At 40.0% G+C, this 23,949-nt stretch overlaps 1 protein-coding gene across 1 annotated transcript; it reads right to left on the minus strand.

The window, feature by feature from the left end:
- Positions 1-3,772: 3,772 nt before the first annotated feature.
- On the minus strand, positions 3,773-8,713 carry LOC127697067 (40S ribosomal protein S19-like). The gene is made up of 2 exons (XM_052199930.1): positions 8,663-8,713; positions 3,773-4,135 (listed from the first exon to the last, which is right to left on the minus strand). The coding sequence occupies exons 1-2, from the start codon at positions 8,711-8,713 to the stop codon at positions 3,773-3,775; spliced, it is 414 nt and encodes a 137-aa protein (XP_052055890.1).
- Between the last annotated feature and the right edge of the window lie 15,236 nt (positions 8,714-23,949).

A 23,949-nucleotide genomic window follows, 5' to 3' on the forward strand; every position in this document is an offset into this window, starting at 1 on the left:
ATTCGAATTCTTCTGCATGCTGACCTCCAATTGAACCAGCACCATTTGTTGAAAAGGCTATCTTTTTTCCACTGGATGTTTTTAGCTCCTTTGTCGAAGATCAAGTGACCATAGGTGTGTGGGTTCATTTCTGGGTCTTCAATCCTATTCCATTGGTCCACTTGCCTGTCATTGTACCAATACCATGCAGTTTTTATTTAAGGCATCTTTACATTCTTGGCCTAAACTGTTTTAGTCCGTGTATATTTTTGTATTTTGAGATTTTTGACTCGCTAGGTGGTTACTAAGGGTGTGTGAAAGCTATTGATAATGCACTTTTCTTTCCATATTGTATCCTTCTGTCTTGGGTCTAGGGTGACCCACGTTGGAACATATTCCTTCTGCTCTGTTTCATAATGGCTTCTCTAGAACTGACGCCATTTCTCAGCGAATTTTGGTGCAACTCAGCCATGAAATTCTCATATTGGAGTTTTGTTCCAGGGAGGTTTTGAATTTTAAATGAAATTTCTTTCACAGATAAAAAATAAAAGCTATTCAAGTCATACTTTGTTTTTTATGTGACAGGTAGTTTGCATTTTCCAATTTCTTAATTTCTTTCCAGTTTTATCCAAGCATTGAATCTATAGGCCTAAAGTCGCCTTGCTGTTTGCTTCCCCCTCTTTTGTGCCTGCAGGTGTACTAGTGTTGCCCCTCTGTTCTCATGGCCAACTCTGCTGCTTTTCCTTTGTCGCCTTATCAGTTTGGCTGCAAGCTTATCAGCTTAAATCTGCTCATCATTTCAATATCAATTTTGATATTTCCTATTTTATAGCTTTTGGTCTTTTTTTTCTTTTCTGTCAACTTCCTTTCTATTTCTTTGCATTGTTTTCATCATAAAAAGTCAATAAATAAAACTGGATATGACAGCTAAGATACCATACAGTCATTTTCCTTTTTGGGTGCTACCATGGGGAATCTGGGCTTGAACAGATGACCAGAGACTCCCTTGGTCTCCCGGGACTACTACCAGGAACAGAACTGATAAGGTGCTGTTTGTTTTTCTTTATGGAAAAAGCTTCTCAGGGAAGATGGGCTACTGGCTCAGAGAGTCAAAAAAATATATTACTTTCCCACATTGGTTTTATATTTGAATATCCTCAGTATGACTCTTAAAATAGTATACTTTGCTTTTCTCAGCTAAGGGGGAAAAAAGGATGATGGGATATTCTCCATTACTAACCTCTTGAGACTATGTTGATAAAAACTGTAAAGTGCCCTCAGGAAAACAGCTGTGAAGTGTGGTTGCCAGTGTTCTAAGTAGGAATTTGTCATGAATATCAGCATATTGTCACTGAGAGTCCCCTGTCTACTTAAGCAGGATGGAGCTTAGTAATAGCAATGGTGTTACCCTCATCAAAGCAACACATAAGGATATCTGCTTGGGCACTGCACTGGGATACCAAAGTGAACCTGTTCTAGGAGAGGTCACTGTTGCCGTGGGTCTAAGGTTCTCATGGTATGAATGTGAAGTGATTCCTAGCCTTTGCAAACATGGCCTAGCTGGTGGCAATGGTGATGGTGCTATTTGGGAAATCCTGGGAGCTTTGGGAGGAGGGGGCTTGCTGGAAGAAGTGGGTTGTTGGGAGAGTAGGCACTAATGATTTTAAGCTAGTTCTTATTCATCTCATGGTCACTGCTGTGTGAACAATCTGTAACCACACACTCATGCCACCAAAGGTCTCAAGTGTTTTGAATGCAAGGGGGAAATAGAAACCCAATAGAGTTCAGGAAGACTCATTGTCAGAGATTTGGAGATAGGAAGAAGGAGAAGGTTGGATAGTGAGCCATCTAAGTCAATGGGGACCCTAAAAAAGGAAACAAACAAACAAACAAACATCAGTTTCAATCACTTTTCCAAGTGACTTTAAAAGGTATGATTTCAATCCACCATTACCAAATCAAACTTTAATTGTCTTAAGAACATAAACGGCTGCCTGTGTATTTAAAGAACTCGAGGAAGAACAAAGATGGTGTGAGTCCTTGCTAAGACTGAGTAATTGAGACTAAAAGAGAGAATAGGAATAGGAGACCCAGAGAACAAATGATGCTTAATTTCCTCAGTTGAGTTTGTGGAGAGAGAAGCATCCAGGTAGAGCTGTCCAGCACGGCACAGGAATGCAGCCCACTGATGGAGTTTAGGAGGGGCTATAAAAGGGATGTTTATAGGCATCAAGGGCAAGAATCTGGAATTCCCTGTTCTAGCAGGTCCTGCCTAGAATCTGTCTCTAACACTTCTATCATTGAAAAGAAAAAGCAATGAAAACTCTTGAGAAACAGCTCCAGGAACAAAGTTTTACAATGGCTGCAGTGACAACTTACATTGGTTAAATCCCTGTCTATGAGAGTCCTATTTGTTGAGTATTCGTGCTAGTTTCTTGTATGTTGCCTCATGTCCCAAAACTGGGAAACTAGAGAAAACAAGGAGAGGAATCTTGTAGGAGAATTACAGAAGTGAAAAGAACCTTCCAGATCAGACCACAGACTGGGGCGATGGCTCTGTGGATAAAGTTCTTGCTGCACAAATGTGAGAGGGTAGAGTTCAGATCCCCAGAGCCTCTGTGGAAGCCTGGAAGGTGTGGTGGCTGCCTGTGATGCCAGTGCTTGGGAAGCCGAGAAGGGAATCCCATGGTCACTGTCTAGCTAGCTCGTCTATCCTATAGGTGAGCTCTGGGTCCAAGTGAGAGAGACCATGCCTCAGTAAGTGGAGTGGAAGATAAAGACACCTTACATTAACCTCTGGCTGCCACATGCTTGTGCATACATGTGCATGTGAACCCTCACACAGGTATGCCCCCTCCCAGACATACACAGAGAGACATACACAGAGAGACAGAGACACAGAGAGACAGAGACACTGAGAGACAGAGAGAGAGAGAGAGAGAGAGAGAGAGAGAGAGAGAGAGAGAGAGAGAGGAGAGAGAGAGAGAGAGAGAGAGAGAGAGAGAGAGAGGAAGGGAGAGAGAGGGAGAGAGAGAGAGAGAGAGAGAGAGAGAGAGAGAGGAAAGGAGAGAGAGAGAGAAAGGGAGGGAGGGGAAGAGGGAGAGAGAAACAGAAAGAGGACATGAAGAATCTGAAAGGAGAAAACTGTGCTCTTGCTCACCTGTTGTCTTCACAGACTCTGTTTAAAGCCATGAAGACCTGTGGGGCCTTGCGGACTCAGGTCCAGAAATAAGATCAGTTTGGCATTGCATTTAACACTGACAATAGCTTAAGCACAGTTCTACTCCCCAGACTGAGTAGGCATGAACAAACATGGACTCCTTTTAGTACCTTAGCTGCAAGAAACGTTCCTTACAGTCTACAAAATGAGCAGCTCCCCCCAGAGAACACAAAAGGTCAGTCTACATAGCCTATTCTGAGCTATTTACATGACTTAAGTTTCTTCCGTTTTCTAGATTAGCATTTCTCAGTCTTGATTTCAGCCCTGAAGGGGAAAAAAAAAATCTTTATTTTGGGTAGGTTCTAAAGAAAATCTGCTCATCTATTTCTGAGTTGCTAGAGTGAAGGAGAAAATTAAAGTTCTATGGAACTAGAAGAGTTTTAAGCTCTTTGATGCCTTGTACACATACGTAGTTAAAAACTCTTTTCCTGGAAGTTCTAATTCCACATGCTTATAGCCCTGGACTGGGCAGGGGATGTGTTGTAGAATTTTTTAATTCCAATCTGGGGTTTCTACCCCACCTTGATCATTTAGTTCCCAGAGAAAAGACACACAACTTTTTTTTTTCCACGATTATGAATGAGGCAATTTATTAACCCAGCATCCTTTGTTATAATGCTTCTTGTTGGCAGCTGCCACCTGTCCAGCGATCCTGTCTAGATCTCTCTGTCCCTGAGGTGTTAGCTTGCGACCCCCATCTTGGTCCTTCTCCACCATTTTCAGTCCCTCCAGGGCCTGGAGGACCCGGCGAACCACACTCTTTGAGCCTCTGCTGAAATGGCTGGGCCTGACACCATTTCTCTGCCGTCCTCCATAGATCTTGGTCATGGAACCAACCCCGGCACCACCACGGAGGTACAGGTGCCGCACTGTGGAAGCAGCTCGTGTGTAGAACCAGTTCTCATCGTATGGGGCAAGCTCTTTATGTTTGGCCAACTAGAGCCGGACAGATATCTACCCTCTATGCGGTTAGAATCTGCTTTCCTATTGATAACCCTGAGTTATTACTTACTATGTTTCATCTGGGCTGCTCTTAACTCCAACTGGCCAGCCCTCAGGGCCACGTTGTCATGGCTCATGTACCCCGTGTGGCTTCTCCACTTACCTTCTTCTCTTCCCTGTGGTTGTCAGTACTGTACAGAATCTGATAATGGTCTTATTTTAGCTTTTTATTACTGTGTTACAAGTTATCACTGTGAGCAAAATTCCCAGAAATAAATTGCACCTTCACTTGAACCTCCTGCAAGGCTGATTAACTGATTAGAACTTCTTTTGACTATGGAGAGGTTGGAATGTTGTAGATCCTTAGCCTAATTACTATTTATCTTAAACTGTCATTAACTCCCTAGTCATTCTTTGCCTACATCTGTGCTGGACCTAACATCCTATATTGTGTTTATTTAATGGAAGTCTAGTTTCCAACACCCAAAAGTCTAAGAAAACCATCAGCACCTGAGGCCTACAGTGGGAGCTTGTCTGCTTTACTTTAATCCACCTACTTAATGTTTCCTTCAATTTATTTAAAAGGTGCCTTGATTTGTGGCTTCCTTTGTTCTGTTACTAGAAAAACTCCATCAAGCTGTTGACATGTTGGAACACAGAATTAGGGGAAATGAAAATCTTTGTCCAGGACCTTGGCTCTTCACAGATTTCTCTAGAAGAATCAATCTCATATCCCCTTCCTCTATTGAAATTCCCCCTTTCCTCTCTCCCCGCTCTCCTTTCCCCTCTCTCTTCCTTCTTCCTTCCTTTCTTTTGTTTTTTCTTTACAATAAAAGGAAAGTTGACTAATATAGCACATGAAAGCTAAGTAGAAGTTAAGTGTATGGGATGAGAGGAATAGGTGAGTCATTGAGTCACTCAACACACACATGTAAAACACATAGAGAGTACACTCCTCGGAGAGAGGACAAAATGTATGGCCCTATATCACTTTCTGTAGAGAATCAAGGTTGTAGCCCAACCATGGTGAAAATTGGGGTACATTTCTTGAGAATGGCATTTTCTAATACCTGTATATATGATATTTATATACTTTTTATAGAATAAAAATATCTTTTTCTTCCTCTTCCTCTTCCTCTTCTTCCTCCTCCTCCTCTTCCTCCTCCTCCTCTTCCTCCTCCTTCTTCTTCTTCCAACTTTTCATTGGCTTAAGGTTTTCCTAACTACTCATCCAACTTGCCATGAGCTGCAGTTTAGGACCAGACTTGGAGAGCAGTACTGGCTTCCTCTAGTATACTTTTATGCCAATGTGCTGAGAAGTCCTTCTGGCTCTGGATGCTCCATCTCAGGTTACTTGGGCCCCATGGCACATAAGTTCTTAGAGAATGTTGTAATTTCCCAGAGCCAACTTTCAGTATACTGCTTTATCTAGTGTGTCTCAATGGTCCCTCACTGAGGTGCCAATGTTCTGGGAATTGAATATCTTCCCAGCAGTGGCTTGATAAAATTGGCGTACTTTCTACCATCTCTACCCTTGTCTACCATCAAATGATGTTTAAGATGCAGGATTTGAAACCTTGATTGTCTTTACAAAAACATTAAAATAGGGGCTGGAGACATGGCTCAGCAATTCTGACTGCCTGCTTCTCTTGCAGAGGACTGTAGTTTGGTTCATAGAGCGCAATCAGGAATCTCACAACAACCTGTGACTCAGGTTCAAGGGGATCTAATGACCTCCTTGGGCACCTATGGAAATGTATGCATGCACACATATATGATAAATTAATTTTTAAAAAATTATTAGAATATATGGCCATCTGAATTTTATAGATTCCCAAGTGTGGTTAGGGTTTGCATTTAGAGCCACCTTCATCTATATCAATAAAAATCAGTGGACAAGGTACCTGAGTTCTTCTGGATCTGTATATTATACACTGAAATATCCTATCAAGAACCAATCTTCCCAAAGGTTGCAAAAAAATTTCAGAATAAGTTATTAGAGGGAAAAACAGAAAATACTTTGTAATATACTGTTATATTAATAACAGTGAGATAAACTGTTATTATTGTTATACTTTATTATTACTTATTACAACTAATTTCTAAATGTATCTTTATCACAAGCATATATGCATGAGAGAAAGAATCGAGTTCTATTTTAATGATGCCAATATTATTTCTCCATCCCTGATGACAAATTATGAGTTCATTATTCCAAATTTATCCATGATCTTATTTTATACGACTGAAGTTACCATGATAAATTTTGTTCCAGAAATGTTAAGTGAAACTCATTCTACAAATAAACAATTGCCTGCCATTCTGAGTAGGAAGATGAGATCAAATGCTGTCCTACTTCATTTTCTTATGGGTCTGAGTCATTCCTCTGTCTATGCTATCTGTGCAGTGTATACCACCAGCCCATTAGACACTCAGCCCTCTCGGTTCTCAGATGTCTTAGCATCTCAGGGTTTGTGGTCCAGTAGCCGTCACTTAATGACCACAAAGCACAAACAAAGTGATGCTGGCCATTTGGACATGAGAAAAAGAAGTCACAATGTGGATAGACATTTTCAACTTAATAAGGAAAGAAATTCTTATGATATGGTTGCAAAAAAATTTCAGAGCAAGTTATTAGCGGGAAAAACAAAAAATACTTTGTAATATACTGTTATTATTGTTATACTTTATTATTACTTATTACAACTAATTTCTAAATTTATCTTTATCACAAGCATATATGCATGAGAGATAGAATTGAGTCTTAACCAGTAGAAAAGAACATAGTGCATAGGACTTGGTGCTATCTATGGTATCAGGCATCAATTAGGAGTCTTGGAAAGTATCCCCTGCAGATGAAGGTGGGCAGTTCTACTGTAGTGGGCTTATGCTCACTACATTCTAATGTGATGAAAGCCACTGGAGTGTCATGTTTTTTGCTGGGGTATAGGTAAAAGCTTGGCAGATACAGTGTTTTTCTTCAGCTAAACTTAATACTACTAGGTTTGAACATCTGTCACACAATGGGTGTTACCAAGGACACAGAGGCAAATTAACAATATAGCCCTGTAATCCAGTAACTCACCAATAAATTCCAGGACCATACTTGATACAGCATCTGGAGTGAAGCCTTCTGCTCCCCTAGAGTCAATCTCCCTTGAATTCTCTATTTATACCAGAGATGCTATTTTACTGCTTAGACTTTTGCACACTATCTTATTAAAAAGACCTGTAAAGCACTGTTATCCAGGAACATTCTGTTTGTAAATAAACAATGGCACCTACAACTGAGTTAAACTGCAGTTGTTCATTGGTCTCTAAGCTCCGAGATCGAACAAAATTGGGTGCTATTGATTGGAGTTCAAGTCGAGTACTAGGGAGTTGATGTTAGTTCTTATCATCATTTCTTCCATCTTACCTTCCAAATCCATCATGTGATTGACTCTCGTGACTGACCCAAGAGAAGATGATAACCTTTCGGTGACATTTGAAATAAGGGAGGGTCCTCATTACAGCAGAGCCTCATCAATCTTTCCCTCCTGTTCTCATTACCACAGGCTTAGTGCTTCCCATAAGTCTGTACCAGAGCATCACAGAACCTGTACTCATCCGTTCCCCCTGCCTCATATCTCCCCTTCTTCTTGCCTCTCTACTTTAAATACAGTTTCATGGAAGAAACATGAGTATTTAATTCAGCAAACTTCATTTTTTTTCCTAAGGTAACATTTCTCTGAGATACAACATCTCTTCCTATGCCATGTAATTTATTTCATTTTACCCCAATTTTGGTGGAAATAAGTATACAGAGTATTAACTGAAGTTCAAGGTTTGTTTTCCTTTATTTTCCTGATAAAACAAGTATCCATCTTAACATCTCCTTAGCACAATGTGTTGATTTGAAATTCTGGGGACTTACCTTACCTCATCTCCTCTTGTGTGTTAACCACCAAATCATGTCATTTCTAAGTACCAGACTAAACATTAGACTCTGGGGTGTAAAGATGAATTAGATGTTATCTCAAAGGTTCTGGTGGCCAATGATACATGTTCTCCTTCATCTTAAAATAAACTTAGCATTCTTGAGCTCATCTTTCCATCCAAAGTCTCTTATATTTATAGAGTTGTATTCTTTACTTGAAAATAATGGGCAGCTGTTAATTTATTTACTTGTGAAATACGATTAGTTGTAACCAACATCCATGCAATATCTATCCTTAGTAATATTTTGAAAATTAGTTTAGTTTGCTTACTCTGTTTGCAATACGTGGTTGAGCTATAAAAGGGTTTTGAGGCAAAAGAGCACTGAATGGGGCAAGAAGACTCATGCTCTAATCTGAAAGTTGATGTGTCAGCTCTCCAATGTTAACACATTGTTGGTGGCTGGAATTTAAAAGGGAGTTGAGGTCATGGGCACTCTGACCTCTGGCATCGACTGTTTCCTGGGGATGTAGTTGTCTCAGGAGTAGGCTTCATATAAAAGGTGAATTCATCTCTCTTACTTACTGAATTCATCTCTCTTACTTGCTGATCTGTGGTTTGCTCTACAGCCAGGCCATCCTCACTCACACCCATGCTTTCTTCTGCCTCTGCCTTCCAAGTGCTGGACCTATAAGCCTCTGCCATCATTCTCAGCTGGGTTTTTAAACTGTTTTTTAAAAAAAGATCATTAAAAAAGTAGATCATTTAAAAGTTGTGACTTTTTGGGGGGGGATGGAGAGGGATGAAAATCAAATCTAACAAGACCCATAATCTGCTTTAATAAGTGAAGACAAAATGCCACTTGGTTTTAAAGAAGAGACATTAGAATTGAATTCACACTTATAATAGGTCATAACTTACTACTAAGTCAGCCCCAAATGTCAGCAGGCTAACACAATAAAAAGGTATTCTTTTTTTGTGCCCTGCTTCAGTATGAGACGGCAGAGTGTAGTGATCTGAGAAGGATGGGAACTGAAGGTATGAGGTAGATAGATGCTCCCCCATTGTGTGGACCCACAAATCCGAGGCCCCTGGAGCCATCCAATAGCTCTTTTAGCTCTGCTTTAAGACAAGGAAATTATGCACAGGGTCACTCCTGGAGGTTAGTTTGCAGCATATTGCATTCTCTAGGAGTCAATCGTGTGGTTTGCCTCTATAAGGTAGCTCAGAAAGCTGTTTCAATCAACTCTATACCATGATGATTTGGAAATGTGTTTGGTGATTTCTGTTAGATTGTCTAACTACAGCAGAAATAGGCAGAGGGAGAAATGTAGGCAATATGGTAGCTTCATGGAAAAACATTACTAGGCATAGACTGAGAACATTAATGAGTTTCAGTGGCCACAAAGAGGGGCCAGGTAAACTCAGAGGACAGACATACTTCAGCACTCTTGCTTCAAAGGCAAGTTGGCTCCAAAACAGGAACGGTCAGACATTATCAACTGCTTATCTAAAGCTAGAACTCTCTGCTCAGTATGCTTCCTGGCATTCATACAGTGGAATCACAGGGCCAGCATTCTTTGGAGAAAAGCCGACTTGGCCCTGGTTTAAGAGTAAAGTTAAAGGTATCAACTTAATGTTTTCAATGGAACTGATAAAATAAAATGTGGAAGAACTTGGAGTTCCGCAGAACTGTTGAACATTATCGAATATCAAAGAGCACAGAGTCACATTTAGTAAGAGAATGGCAGCACCAAGGAGTCCTACTAGTCGGCTAACTCAGTCCAGCAAGGTGGCTCACAACTGTAATCCCAGTGCCTGGTAGGCTGAGGTGGGAAGGTCACCACAAATGTGAAGCTAATCTGGGCTCCATGGTGAATCCAGACGCATCCTGTATGGTTATACAGTGAGTCTCTTTCTTTCTCCCTCCCCACCCAGGTTCCTCTCTCTCTCTCTCTCTCTCTCTCTCTCTCTCTCTCTCTCTCTCTCTCTCTCTCTCTCGTGTGTGTGTGTGTGTGTGTGTTTCTCTTTGTCTCTGTTTCTGTCTCTATTTTTTCTCTCTCCCTTCCCCTTTCTCCTCACCAAAACAACAATAAAAATTTGCCCAGAGTTCATCTGGATTACTGGTTGTGATAGTCTAGGTTTCTATAGCATAGTTTTTACTTCCTATTTTCTAGTTTTAAGGACACCCAACAGCTGGAAGAATACCAAAAAATATGTAGGCTACCCTTTGTGTCTACATATCTCCCAACATCCACGGCTGCACTGGTACATCCCAACCCCCTCTTTAAGAAGTAGTGCCTTCTCTCCATTCTCTAATCAATCCACTCACTCCATTTTAATTTCTAGACAGACCATACTATAGTGTATAAAATATTGGACGAGTATATTAACTCTCTGTTAGTACATCTGTGGACCAGGTGAGCTAAGTTTTCTTGCATCATTTTTTTCTTTTTTTGCAGAAGAGCAACAAATCAGTAGACAGAATGAGTAATTATTAATGTCCAATATGCACCAGATGTACATGATCATATTTCATACAACTTTGAAAAAATACTCTTATAGCATTTATTTTTAAAGTCTAAGGCATGAGTGCCACAGAAGTTAAATATTGTTTTTCAAGATGACTCAATTGGTTCAATGAAGACATGAGTTTGAAAGGGTTATCTTATTTCCAGATCTCTCTTTTCTTATAAAGTCCAATGACCATGAAAATAATTTTGGTTTATATTTTCTCTCTCTTTTTTTTTATTTCATAGTTTTCCTAGACAAATTCACATTTTTTTTAAGGATATGGTTCTTAGAGAATCACTGCTCTATGACTAAATGTGGTAGCACAACTTTATCAGTTAGGATGTTTTTATATGCTAGTTAAAAAAATAGCCAAAGACAAATGGCATAACCAGATAAACAGCAAGCAAACGAGACTGTTTGTTTCTTTTTTGAGAGGAAGCTGAGATAAGAGAGCTTTAAAGCTGGTTAGCTTAGTGCCCCAGTAAGCTCACCATGACTCCAATATCCATTCCCATTTCTGCTCTCTACTACAGAAATTCTGATTAATACAGTGGCAACAGGTAGCATCCTCCTTGCACACGTATTGAGCAGGTTACAATATTCAGAGGCAGGAAATGAAACAGCTAGACTAGTACTTTTTTTTTTAGGAGTGAGAAAGCCTTCCCGGAGGCTCAACAGATTGCCTTTGATATGTCCTTGTCAAAATGATAATGCATACTCATGCTTAAACTATGTGCTTTCCTAGGGGAGGGGAGTACCATGCCTGTTGCAAGCTACACAACTTTAGATCTTTAGATGATCAGTATGCCAACAAATTGAGAATAAAGGATCAAGACAAAATATATTGCCTTATGGCAATATTTTAAAATAACAAATATTCCAAATTAACTTATTATAAATCATATGGAAAAATGTCAGACTGAGACTTGCTCTATTATTGTTTTGAGGACTTGTGGATTTCAACCAGTAGGAATAATTTAGCTCAACACTTTGACTTCTGTCTGCAATGGCTTTAATCACTGCTATGTTACCTCCACTGGGTCACATTCACATCCAAGGAAGGGGGCAGACACTTACAATCTGTGTCCTTTGGGGCATCCCAGTGCTGGGATTAAAGGCATGCACCACCACCACCCGGCAAGAAGTTATTTCTTATGTTAAAAAGGTTGCTGTGGTTATATAAGCAGATTGTCTGCCCAGCCACAGATATGATATGTAGAAAGGAACATGGGTTTTAGAGTCAAGCAGGCTAAGTAAGATATTTCAGGCCAGCCAGTGACTGGTATCTTGGTTGAGTTTTGTCAGCTTGGGAGAAGGATATCTCAACAGAGAAAATTCCTTTATAACATGGACCTGTATGGAAACCCATGGAACATTTTTTGACACATGATGAATATGGCAGGCTCTAGGTCACTAAGGGCAATGCCAGTCCTGAGAAGGTGGTCCTTGACTGTGTAAGAAAGAAGGATGAGCAGGCCATGAAGAGCAAGACAGTCAGCAGCACCCCACCATGGCCTTTCATCACTTCCTGACAACAGGTTCCTACTTTGAGTTCCTGCATAGGCTTCCCTACTGTGGATGATAACTGTAAGCTGAAATAAACCTTCCCTCACCACTGCTCCTGGTCACAGTGTTTTATCACAGCAATAGAAACCATAACTAAGATGGCTGGTCATAGGTTTGTGATGTAAATTCTAATATGACTTTTATCAGCTGTTTCATTTTCCCTTTACCTTCTCAGGCCTTAATTTTCCTGACTGTAAAGTGACTCCTACAGTGCTATCCACTCAGTGAAGTTGAGTCAGTATATATTATATAGCTTTAACATTTAATATTAAAAGTATGTTGACCCAAGAAAATGAGAAAATGAATTAAATTCTCTGCAACTCAGGATAAGTAGAACTCAGGTGAAATCACACTTCTAAAATTTATTATAATGATTAAGTGAGACCAGAATTTATAGATCTCTCTCTCTCTCTCTGTCTCACCCCCCCCCCATGGATTGCCCCTCACATGCCCAATACCTGCTACTATGTTTTGAATGTTTTGTTTCCCTTGTAAAATCATGCAAAGTAAACCCTACACTGAGAGGTGTGGCCTCCTGAGAGGTGATTCTCTTTCTTATTACACATGTGCGAATGTCTTGTCCCCTCCAGAGGATGCAGTAACAGGCAGAGTTTTGGAAGCAGTGTACGGCTCTCACAGGATGCCAATTCCATCTTGTGCTTGGGTTCAGCTGCCTTAGGTTCTCCTCTACTAGTTCTTCCGGAAGCTCTCCTTGCAGACGCCATGTTTCTGTGTGGGCGTGTCTGCAGCTCTTGGAGCTTTGTCATTGTGCATATTTCCTTATGTTTTGGACCACAATCTTTTCAAGAGCTGAGGCAAATCTTACTCATTTCTCTTTCTGTAATGTACAATTCCTGGTCCAAAAAAATGGGTGCTCAACACATATTTATAACTGAATTAACTTTTCTCCCCTGCTTTCTGTAAAACACAGTACAGGGTAAGTGTTCAATATGTCTATCTATTGCTATCTTCATCATTATATGAAAAACACAATTGTTTGTATGGCTAGTGGGATAGGAAAAATTAGGGACTACAAGTATATGAGATATCTGTAATTTCTATTTAATTTCTTTCTTAATCAGAGTATCAAATGTCTTTATCTCTTCTCCTATGCCATTCATTCTGTTCTGGTTAACTTAATACTTGTGAAGATAAATCTTATGATTAAATCAACTTGGGTAGGAAGGAGTTTATTTAGCTTATGTTTCCTGAACATAACCCATCACTGAGGAAAGTCAGGGCAGGAACTCAAGCTAGAGACAGATGTTTAAAAAAAAAAAAAAGGCAAAGGCTGCTTACTGGCTTGTTCTCCCTAGGTCACTTAGTTTACTTTCATACATACCTAGGACCACCTGCCTAGGGATAGCACCACCCACAGTGGGTTGGGCCTTCATCCATTAATCAGTCAAGAAAATGTTCTCAAATCTGCCTACAGTCTAATCTGATAGAGGCTATTTCTCAACTGAGGTGTTTTTGTAGGCTTAACTTTTTAAAACCTACTTTATTAAGGGTTCTCAAACACTTTGACCCCCATTCTAGTTCACCATCCAAAAGTAGGGGAACAAAGATGGTAAATAGGACAAGAGGATGTGAACCTATTTAGAAGGGATGATTCTAATCTCTGTTTGTCAGGATACCAGGAGTCCAGTTCAGTAGTGTCAGGATACCAAACATGAATCATCAGCAGTGGCACCATCCAGCAGAAACAACCAGGCTTCCGCCAGATCTTCATGAGTCAGTGGGAGCAATCAGGACCAGCGTGAACTCCAGGACAAGTTCTCTCAAAGAAGTGAAGATCAACAAAGATGAAGAGTTGATACAAAGCTAGCTATGCAAGTGCCTTGTCACTGTCAATTGAATCCTGTTTATGTTTTCTCCAAACATCACGTGTCCTCCCATGAGTCTTACCTCAGCAAGATACATTGTGAATATACACCACATGACATCATCAGAAACTTCCATTTCAGTCTTTCTTCTCAGATTGTGTCAAGTTGACAAAAAGTTTTAGGAAAAAAAAAAAAAAAGCCAGCACAGAGTGTTATCTATAAAGACCAGCCAAGCCAGTGAAAGGACTTCATGTCTTTTGGACCAGTTTCCTGTTCTTTGTTCTGGTTGGGGCCACATTTTCAATTCATCATATGTACTACAGGTAGAAGAATGGATAAGAGTTGGCTGTGTCCTTGAAAAGCTTATGGTCCAATGGGAGAGGAGCACGGTGGTAAAGCCAGAACTCCGAGAGCTGCAGATATGCTCACTGTTTATGTACTGAGCTTATTCAGGCATGTTATATTTTAAGTGATTAAAGTACAGGTTTGATAACTGTTACCCAAAGCATGCTTTGCCCAAATCATTTATTTCTTCCCTTCAAATGGTTGCCTGGATTTCCAATAAAATATGATCAGTGTCACATTAAATCAAAACATCAATCCATTCAACCCAGTCCTCTCTCCCTAATGACGCTTTAAGGTAAAGCTTGGGGCAGACCATACTGATTTATGATTTCATGTCATAGATTTAATGCTCAAAACTAAACAATTTTTATAACCACATGGATTTCTCAACACAGATTAATTTTTAATGTTGCTTGGTATTCTCTCATGGAATATTGGAGTCACACATAGTTCTTAGGATGAGGTTGTGCATTTGCTGTGCTCTTAGAGATGCTGACCAAAGTCGAGACTCCATATATTAGCAGCCCTAAGAAGTTGGTTCACACAATGGCTGTCTTTAGCTTTGTGCTACCCTTATTTTAAAATCTTTGCTACACCCGAACACTCAATAACTCTTCAGACCCTCCCTACGCCTTGCTGGGAGAGGACTTTCACATTTTGGATCTCTAAGAACCTGCCCAAATGAACATTTCTTTAGGAATGAAGTAGAACATTCTAGTGAGTTGATGTCTGCATTGGCTTCAGTTGGGCTTGGCTGTTTGCACACACAGCCTTTCTTATGACTCTGGCAGTGCAACTCTTGGTCAGGAAGAGGAGATCATACCAATGTTTTTATTTCTCAGTCTTCACCCCTACCTACCCTCCCTTTCTGACCTTTTCCTGAACTTTTCCTGAGACCAGAGTTTGATTGGGGCTTTGTTTTGTGCTTTGGGCAAGAGTTTTGGGTCAGCTGAGGTCAGTCCTCGTTTTATCTAAAGCAGTTTGCCCTCCCTAGTTCTCAGTGGAAAAGCTTCAACAAAAATACATTTATACATAGGTCTTAGCTTTCATTGAGTTCTTTGTTTGCAGAAGAGAACGAGTTCTTATCCCCAGGGGCACTTAATGTCTTACACAATGTTTTATTAATTTTTTTAAAAAACAACCTTTTAGTCCAAGTGCAGATTCTGAATCTAGAAGCTAGTGGATGTCTGATGCTTCTTATAGTTTTAATCACAGAAGAAGCCTGCCATGTTAAAGTCACTATAGAGGAGCTAAACAGAAGGACAGGAACCCCCAAGATCAGAAAGATTCAAAAGCAACTAATTCTCCAAATGAAGAGTACAGAGCAATCCCAAAAGGTGCACTGCATGGGGTTCCACAAAAATGGGGAGAGTGAATGAGTGAGAGTTAGGGATGAGGAGAATTAATTTAGGGCTGAAAGTAAGCTTAGGATCATGATTTCAGGAGTTTCAATCTGTCATAACAGGGATAACATGGCAGAAAGTGAGGCTCAAATGGCAGCTCATAGTGACAGGAATATGGTAGAGGGAGCTGTTCACATCATGGTCATCCAAGAAGTAAGCAAGACAGGAAATAACCAAGGGCAATGTGGCCCCCCTCCCCCAATCAGTGACGACTTTTTACCAAAAGTCTACTTGGAGAATATAAAAGTTAAGGGGAGGGGATATTCATCTACCACCTAGAACTCCCCCTTCCCCCAGAGACTTACTTCTTTAGTCTAGACTCAGCTTCCCAATGTTACTACTTTTTATATCTTTTCCATCTTCCTTTAGGCTTAATTTGATACTTTCTTTTGGCTTGCTCTTTTTGAGAGCTTATTTATGCCAGCTTTTAATATTTTTATTGTATATACTTTAAGGCATATATTTATATTTAGCTGCAAGTGCCATTTTGGTTTTACCTCAATAGCTATATTTTTATGCCTTTCTACTTATTTATTTTTAAATATCCTACTTTATGTTGCAATTACTTGTCTGAACTAGTAGTTGTTTGAGGGAGTACAGATGAATTCCTATAAATCTGAGAAACTTCTAAAAAATATTTCTGCTATTATTTTCACCTAAATCCACTACGATCTGACTTATATACTTTGAAATACTACAATTTGGAATTTGCTTAGACATTGTTTATGAACCAATACAAAATGTAATACATTTTATTAGATTTTATATATATGTATTAATAATATTAATAATATGTATACTAATATTGTAGGTATATCATCTAGATCTAGATCTATATAGGCATGTATAGTTGTAATTCTCCTATAGATATAGATATCTTTATGGACACATCTCTATGTCTACATGTCTGTATCTATGTCTTAAAGCTGCTTAGCACATGTTTTAAATGCTTTAGGTGTGAACTCTACTTTTCTCAAAATCATTTTAGCCTAAGTGATTTTACTCAGTATTTCAAGTCGTATTATTTTTCATCCATTCACTTTCAGCCTTTTTAGGTTTTTATATTTAAGACATGCTTTCCATAAAGGGTATAGTGTATATTCCATCCATCCAGTGTGATTCATTTTACCTTTTAATTCATGTAATAATCTATGTACATTTAGTGTAACTGGTACAATTTCTCATCTTACATGCATTTTCTATTTTAAATGCTTACTTGATTATTTTTATTCTTCCTTGCTTTTTTTCTATTAACAAACATCTTTATTATTTGTAACTTTCCTTCATTATTCACTTTTAAATATTTGTTTGGTGGTTACCATAGAGATTTACAATATGGTCATATGACTAAGAGAAATTTAGAGTGTTAGCAGCTCTTTGAAAATTCAATGACCTTATAATATGCTATCACGATAGAACATGCCACCTTTATTCTGTTCTTGCCATTGATATCACCACTGAAGTTGTACAAATACTTCAAATTTTATATGTTGTGATGCATGCCTGCTGATACATTTACCTCCTTACCTCTACTATACCCTCGTTCTCATCCAGTTCTGACATACCTCTTCCTAAGTATATTAGACCCAACTTGTCAAGGAAACTCCTCCGTGGCCACAGACTGGGCTGTGCCCACATTAGCTGCTGGACCATGCTGTGTTGTACTGGTCTCTTTAGGTCCTTACCTCCTCAAGGACCACTCTAAATACTAAGATATCCAGAGGCTGAAACTGGTGATTACTTATATTTTAATGTCTTCTTGCTGAATCCAATGCCTGACACTTTGCAGGCACATGTCTATGCGTAAGTTACACAACAAAGCTAAGCACACCCCACTGAATAGCCTCCGTGGTATTTTCTGAGTTATTCCGTGGATCAGCCAAGCATTGACTCTTAGTCCTTTTATTAACGAGGGGAGCACCTGTGTCACCCTCATTTTACAGATGAATATGTTAAGGTTCAGAGATTTTATGTTTCTAAAAATCATAAAGCCAGGAAATGGCAAGGCAGAGTTACAGAGTCGAGGCTGGCTCTGGAGCACGAAGGCTTACCACAATGAACAGACACCATCTTAACATCTGCTGATACCATTCCCTTCCCCTTCCCAGTTTTCATCAATTACTATCCAGAGTTGAACCCTGATGACGGTGTCATCCCCCAGATTGCTTATAAGCATTTTAGAAAGAAAGTAAAAATAAAATTGCTATCATACATAGAGCTAGCAAGCAAGTGTCCACGTTATCAATATTATTGAGATAGGATGAGGTTGGAATGGGCTAGATAGCAATGTGAAATTCAAATTCTCTTCAAGGTCTAGGTGTGAATTAGACTCTTAGAAACAGATCTGAGCTGTTTAAGGCCATTCGTATAGATGGCTTTAAGTGAATTCTTTCTGCCTGCTTATAGAACTCAATCATGCATATTCTATAGGCAAAATGGCCTCTCTTTTCTAAAAAGACAGTAAGGACTAAAACATTATACACAAGTTCATTCTGATTTGAGGGAGTTAAAGAATCTTCTAGAAGAGATTGACTTCTGAAGAGAGTGCCAAGTTACACCCCAGAGGGTGCTGAACACCAGGATGCCATTTCTTTCCTCTCAGCAGCCTCCTCTATGCTGTGTCAAAGCTCACATCACTGTAGAATGTAGACATGGCATGCCTGATCCTGGAAGGAAGACACTGTTCTAGGGTAGCCTTTCGGAGGCAGCTTCACCTTGCTGTCTGGGACCATATTTCTTGGCTTTACAACCAAAAATATGGGGAGGAAGGTAGGAGGAGCTGTGGGGATACCACACGATGTCTTCAGAGTATATTATTACTTCAGTGTCCAATTCTTTTCAGTTTCAGCAGCAGCTTGTCTGGAGTTTCACATTTCAGGGTAGTGATTGATTGAACAGGTGAGACTTACTGCCTCTGGTGAGGAGAGAAGGTTTTATACACTATAGCTGCTATGCAAATTTGCTATGCAAATCTAAAACATCATTACATCATACATTACATATACTGTGGTGGGAGGGGTAAAGGTTGAGTTGCAAAGAAATTGTGCATAACTGCAGAAACAAAATCTAAGATGAAATCGGTCATGAAAATTGGCTCTCTTAATTTAATTGGAGTTAAGATAATTTAGAGACCTTGCCTTAACCTAGGGAAATAGGAATAAACATAGGTTTAGGAGATTAAAGGGAATGCATTTGGGGATTTATTTAGTAGAAAGATTTAACTCATGGTGTTGTCTACCGTTTGTAAAACAGAACGTATGTTTCAAAGCACACTAATGCTGTCCGCTAATGTGATCCTCTGAGTATCGCATTTGTCTAAGTGAAGACATTAGGTATTTAAGCATGGGTCCATTGTCTATTACATCTTGTCTATGTAAGACAGTAGGGGCTGGAAACTGAGACCCACTCTTCTGGTTCCAAATCCTATTAATGTTTTCCCTGGAGTACTGAGTTATTGTTGATAGTCCTCAATGTATTTGGAATAGGATATTACTATTACACCATTTCTAGCATGCTGCCTAACTTTAGACCAAAGCACTGGGAGCACAATGACATTTGTGTGGACTTGAGGTTTTTGTACTGGGCTTGGCACTCTTGTTTGGAAGAAGTCATTCGAAATGATCCCTAGGGCAGTAGTTTTTCAAGAAATTCCTATTATAGGTACAACTAGTACCCTGACCTGTACACTGACCACAGGACCCAGTACTTCCCATCACCCAGCCTTCCTCTTCCCCTCCCTTGGGAGTAGAACAGATTTTGTCAACAAGTGTGGCTTGGGCACCAGGCTGGATTCTGTGGGGAAATAGAATAGAGGTTTATTGCAAAGCTCTAGCTCCCAGGAGCCTGGAATTACGACTAATAAATGCACATGTAGGAAATCTGCTGTGTCAGTTCTCTTATAAGGGAGGTTTCCAAGAAAGAAGAGACCTAAGAAGAGAAACCACAGCAAGCAGGGACTCTGACAGTGGGCGTCAACGAGGCGCTTAGCAGACTACAGCAGGCAGGCACATATCTCCGAGTGAAGGAACAATAATAGTCAAAGCTTGTCAGACACTGGTGACTGGAGCAAGAGCGAAAATGAGTTGTCTGATTTCTCTCTCTTGTTAAAAACATGTTCAAGTACATGGTGTGTGTGTGTGTGTGTGTGTGTGTGTGTGTGCGTGCGTGCGCGCGCACACTGCGTGCATGCATGCATGCATGCATGCATGCATGTGTGTGTGTGTGTCTGTCTGTCTGTCTGTCTGTCTGATTGTGCATATGTATGTGAAAGCTGGAGGACAATCTTCATGGTAGCTCCTCAGTTGATTCCACTTCGTTTTATGAGGCAGAGACTTTCATTGGCCTTGAGCTCCCCGAGCAGGTCAGGCTGGCTTGCTGGCAAGCACCAGAGATCTGCCTGTCTCTGCCTCCCTCAGCACTGGAATTAGAAGCATTCAGGCTTTCCCCTGTCAGGATTTCCCCTCTTTCTTTCATGTGAAGTAAACTCAGGTAATTATGCTTGCTAGAGAAGCACATCACTATTGCCCCGGGCCCTAAGCAATTCTTTCACAGGAAGGATCCATTAAAAAACCAGACAAGTCAAAAGCAGCAGCAGTGGGAAGAGGCTTACTTTTGGTGATCGCATTGCAGATGCCACCCTTGCTAGATATGCCTTTATTGTTGACAAGGATGCTCTTGGAGAGGTAGACTATTCATACTTAGTATATGTGATTCTGAGGGAAGAGAAAATTGTGGTTAGATAGAAGAGAAGGTTGCAGAGGTAGAAAGTTTCTATCAAACATATTGCCCTATGGCAAAAAGCAATCCACAAGACACCTGCTCTCCCTTGTCCTTGGAGGCTGATTTCTGCCACTGACCTTTCTCTGGGAGATTTCCCACTTTCTTTTCTCTTTCCTGCTCAGGACATACTTTCTCTTCTTATGGAATATCTGGTATTTTTAGCCCAAGCAGTTGCTGTGGCAACCACTAGAGCTGAACATTTTGTTTCCCAAGAACAAATGCTTGCTTAAATATAAAAGCAATTTTCTGTTGTTCAAAAGAACTGGAATTTCTAGCATGTAATTCAGCTCATGTGAGTGAAATTGACATTTCTCTCCTTGTATGGACTCCTGCAATGGTCGTATTCTCCAGGGTTGGGGGAAATAGGATTAATCTTTACACCAGATATAGTGATATTTTTCAAAAAGGATACTAAGAAATGATTTTATTATGTTTATTTTGCTCCAATATTTTGGAAGATATCATTGAGGAGTACTCCAGAGGATAGTGGGAGCTGCTTCTTCTTCCTCCTTAAGTGAGGAAGTGACTCCGCAGACAACCTTATCTGGCCCTTCACTTCTCTTGTGCCTGCAGACAGTGCTAGTGCTGAAGACAATGACCTTCTGTTCAATATTTTGACCTTTCTCTACTTTCTAGAAATTTCCTTGACCATGTCTGAATATTCTTTTGATTTTTTTTTACCCCAAGAACGCTACATGCACACATTATAGACTGTAGACTGCAAACATCTCTCTATTTTGGTATCCAAGAATCTAGAGCTTATTCTAGCATCCAGGTTTTTTTTCCCAAGTACATTGGAGTGTAAGAAACGACCTCCCACACATTTAAATGAGAAATTCTTAACTCTGGCTCTGTGAACTTGGGTGAAAAAAATTTCACAAATGTTATTTTTGCTAATCTCAAATGAAGATTCATTATTATCCTTCTCTATAAATACAGATAACAAAGTTCTGATGGTCAATTTGTCACTACTCTGAGCTTTATTGCATTACTATTGTAAGAGTTATTTATAATTTTTGTGCCTTCTTATCATTATGTTGAAGCTATGGGAATCATCAGATATATAGTAAAATACACAAAATACACACACACACACACACACACACATACATACATACAGACACAGAGACACACAGAGACACACTGAGATACACACAGATACATAAACACAGAGATACACACAGAAACATACTTACAGACATACACAGACACATAGATACAGATATACACACAGACACACACACATAGGTACACACACACACACACACACAAATTCCTAAAAAGTTGTTTTATGTTGGAAATTATATTTGAATATAATTGTCTTCTATTGTGTTTTATTATATATACTTTTTTTGAGAAAAGGAGGCTTTTCAAGACTGTCAGAAGGGGTCTATGGCACACCAAACATTTCCTAAAGTCTCATCTGTTTTCTTGCTGCCATTTCTGTATCATTGGCAAGCTCAGTCTTAAGGAATCAGTTCACTGAAGTCTGGATCAGTTCTTCTGTAGAATTACCTAGATTTTGTTAAAGAAGATGCGGTGCTTTGAATGAGATATCTCCCATAGGTCTTATACATTTGAATATTTGGTCCCCAGATGGTAACCCTATTTGAGTAGGTTTGGGAGGTATGGCCTTGCTAGTGGAAGTATGGTCACAGGGGGACCGGTTTTGAGAGCTTAAAAACTTGGCCATTCTGAGTTTTCTCTGTCTGCTTCCTCTTTGGTTTTTGAGATGTGACTCCTCATTTCTCAGCTCCCAGCTTTAATCACTATGTCTGCCTGCTACCACACTTCCAGGCTGTGATGGTGATGGAACCATCCCAGCGGAACCCCAAGCACCAAATGACAATACTTTCTATAAGCTGCTTCAGTCATGGTGTTTTATCTAAGCAATAGAAAACTACTACACAACTACACCAAGCTTGCCTTCTTCAGCTGGAAAGAGCAAGAATTTTTTTCTTCTGAAGAACCTGTTGGTAAAAAGTCCCTAAAACCCCAGTCCTGCTCTTAAAAGCCAAAATGTCACTGACATTCAGAGACAACCCTGAGGAAGATGTGGTGTCAGGGTATTATCAAAACTCTGAGATCAAATGGGGGGTATTTGAAGCAGGAAAAGACATAATAGGGAAATTACAATATAGGCTCAGAAAGAGGTGAGGGCAAGCTACCAGTGGCTGTCCAGAAATCAGGGAATTTAAAGAGCTGCAGGAGAGCATCCCTGATCTCCTTGGCTGCAGCAGATGTGATTCACTGATACACACTTGGAAGCCACTGACCAGCATCACATGACCCACCAACTAGACCCACCCAGTCCATACCACAGCCCACTGCTGCTGCAGGAGCCATAATCCTCTTTTGTTTCTCTCCTGATTTTCCAGATCCAGCCCTTGGTTCTCATGGTTGGGGTCTAACTCTGAACTGTGCTAGTTGGGATTCTAAGAAATATAGATTACAGGTTTTCTTGCCTCAGGGAAACAGGTACAGTAAAGTGGTTGGGAATTCCCATTACTGTGAAAAAAAGATTAAGACCAAAAGCAAGTTGGGGAAGAAAGTTTTTCTTTTTGTTTGTTTTGGTTTGGCTTTCATAAACTCTCATGTCATACTTTGTCACTGATGGAAATCAGGCAGGAACTAAAGGCAGGATCCTGGCTGCAGTGACAGAAGCAGAGTCGATGGTGGAGTGCTTCCTAGTCTGCTTTCTTATATATCCCAGGATCAACTGCCCAGGGGTGGCAATGCCCACAAGGGACTGGGTCCTCCCACAGAAATCAACACTCAAAATTCTCCACAAACTTGCTCATAGGTCAATGTGGTGGTGGCATTATTGCAATTGTTGTTCCCTCTTCTCAAATGTCATAAGCTAGCCAGAAAAGGAATATAGATCAAGAGAGGAGCATTAAGTCAACATGCAAGGCAACATACAAGGGTGGTAAATATATCTTTAAGGGGAAACTTGCAATTTGCTGCTAGGGTATCTGAATACAAATAACCTTGGCTTGTATCTTAAAAAAAATCATCCATGTCTCCTCTGAAGTTTAATGTCTGCACTTACACAGAGTTAGGTTTTTAAATGGACTGTGGTTCAATTTAGATAGAGTGTGGCCTCTTCACTTCTGAATCTCAATAATTTCAAGGATGTGATTTCTTGGAATTCAGCCACTGGAAGTGAAGATTGAGCCTGTTCATAAGTGTTGATAAATGTGTGTGTCCTTGGGAAGTAGAGCTTGTTGGACAATGGACAGAGGCATTCTGGGAGATTATACTTGAGCTTCACCAAGAGCATGGCAGTCTCCTTATCAACTGCATACTGCCATGTGAGAGCGCTTTAGAGATAAGTCCTAATTAACATAGAGCATGAATGTGTGATGCGATCAACTATTCTGAAAAATCTGTTCATCTTTTTCATTTCCTCTATTCATTCCATCTCATCATCAAGTTCAAGTTGAGGAAAAACGGC

This window comes from Apodemus sylvaticus, chromosome 12 (assembly GCF_947179515.1).
Source record: "Apodemus sylvaticus chromosome 12, mApoSyl1.1, whole genome shotgun sequence".
In the NCBI taxonomy this organism is placed as follows: domain Eukaryota; kingdom Metazoa; phylum Chordata; class Mammalia; order Rodentia; family Muridae; genus Apodemus; species Apodemus sylvaticus.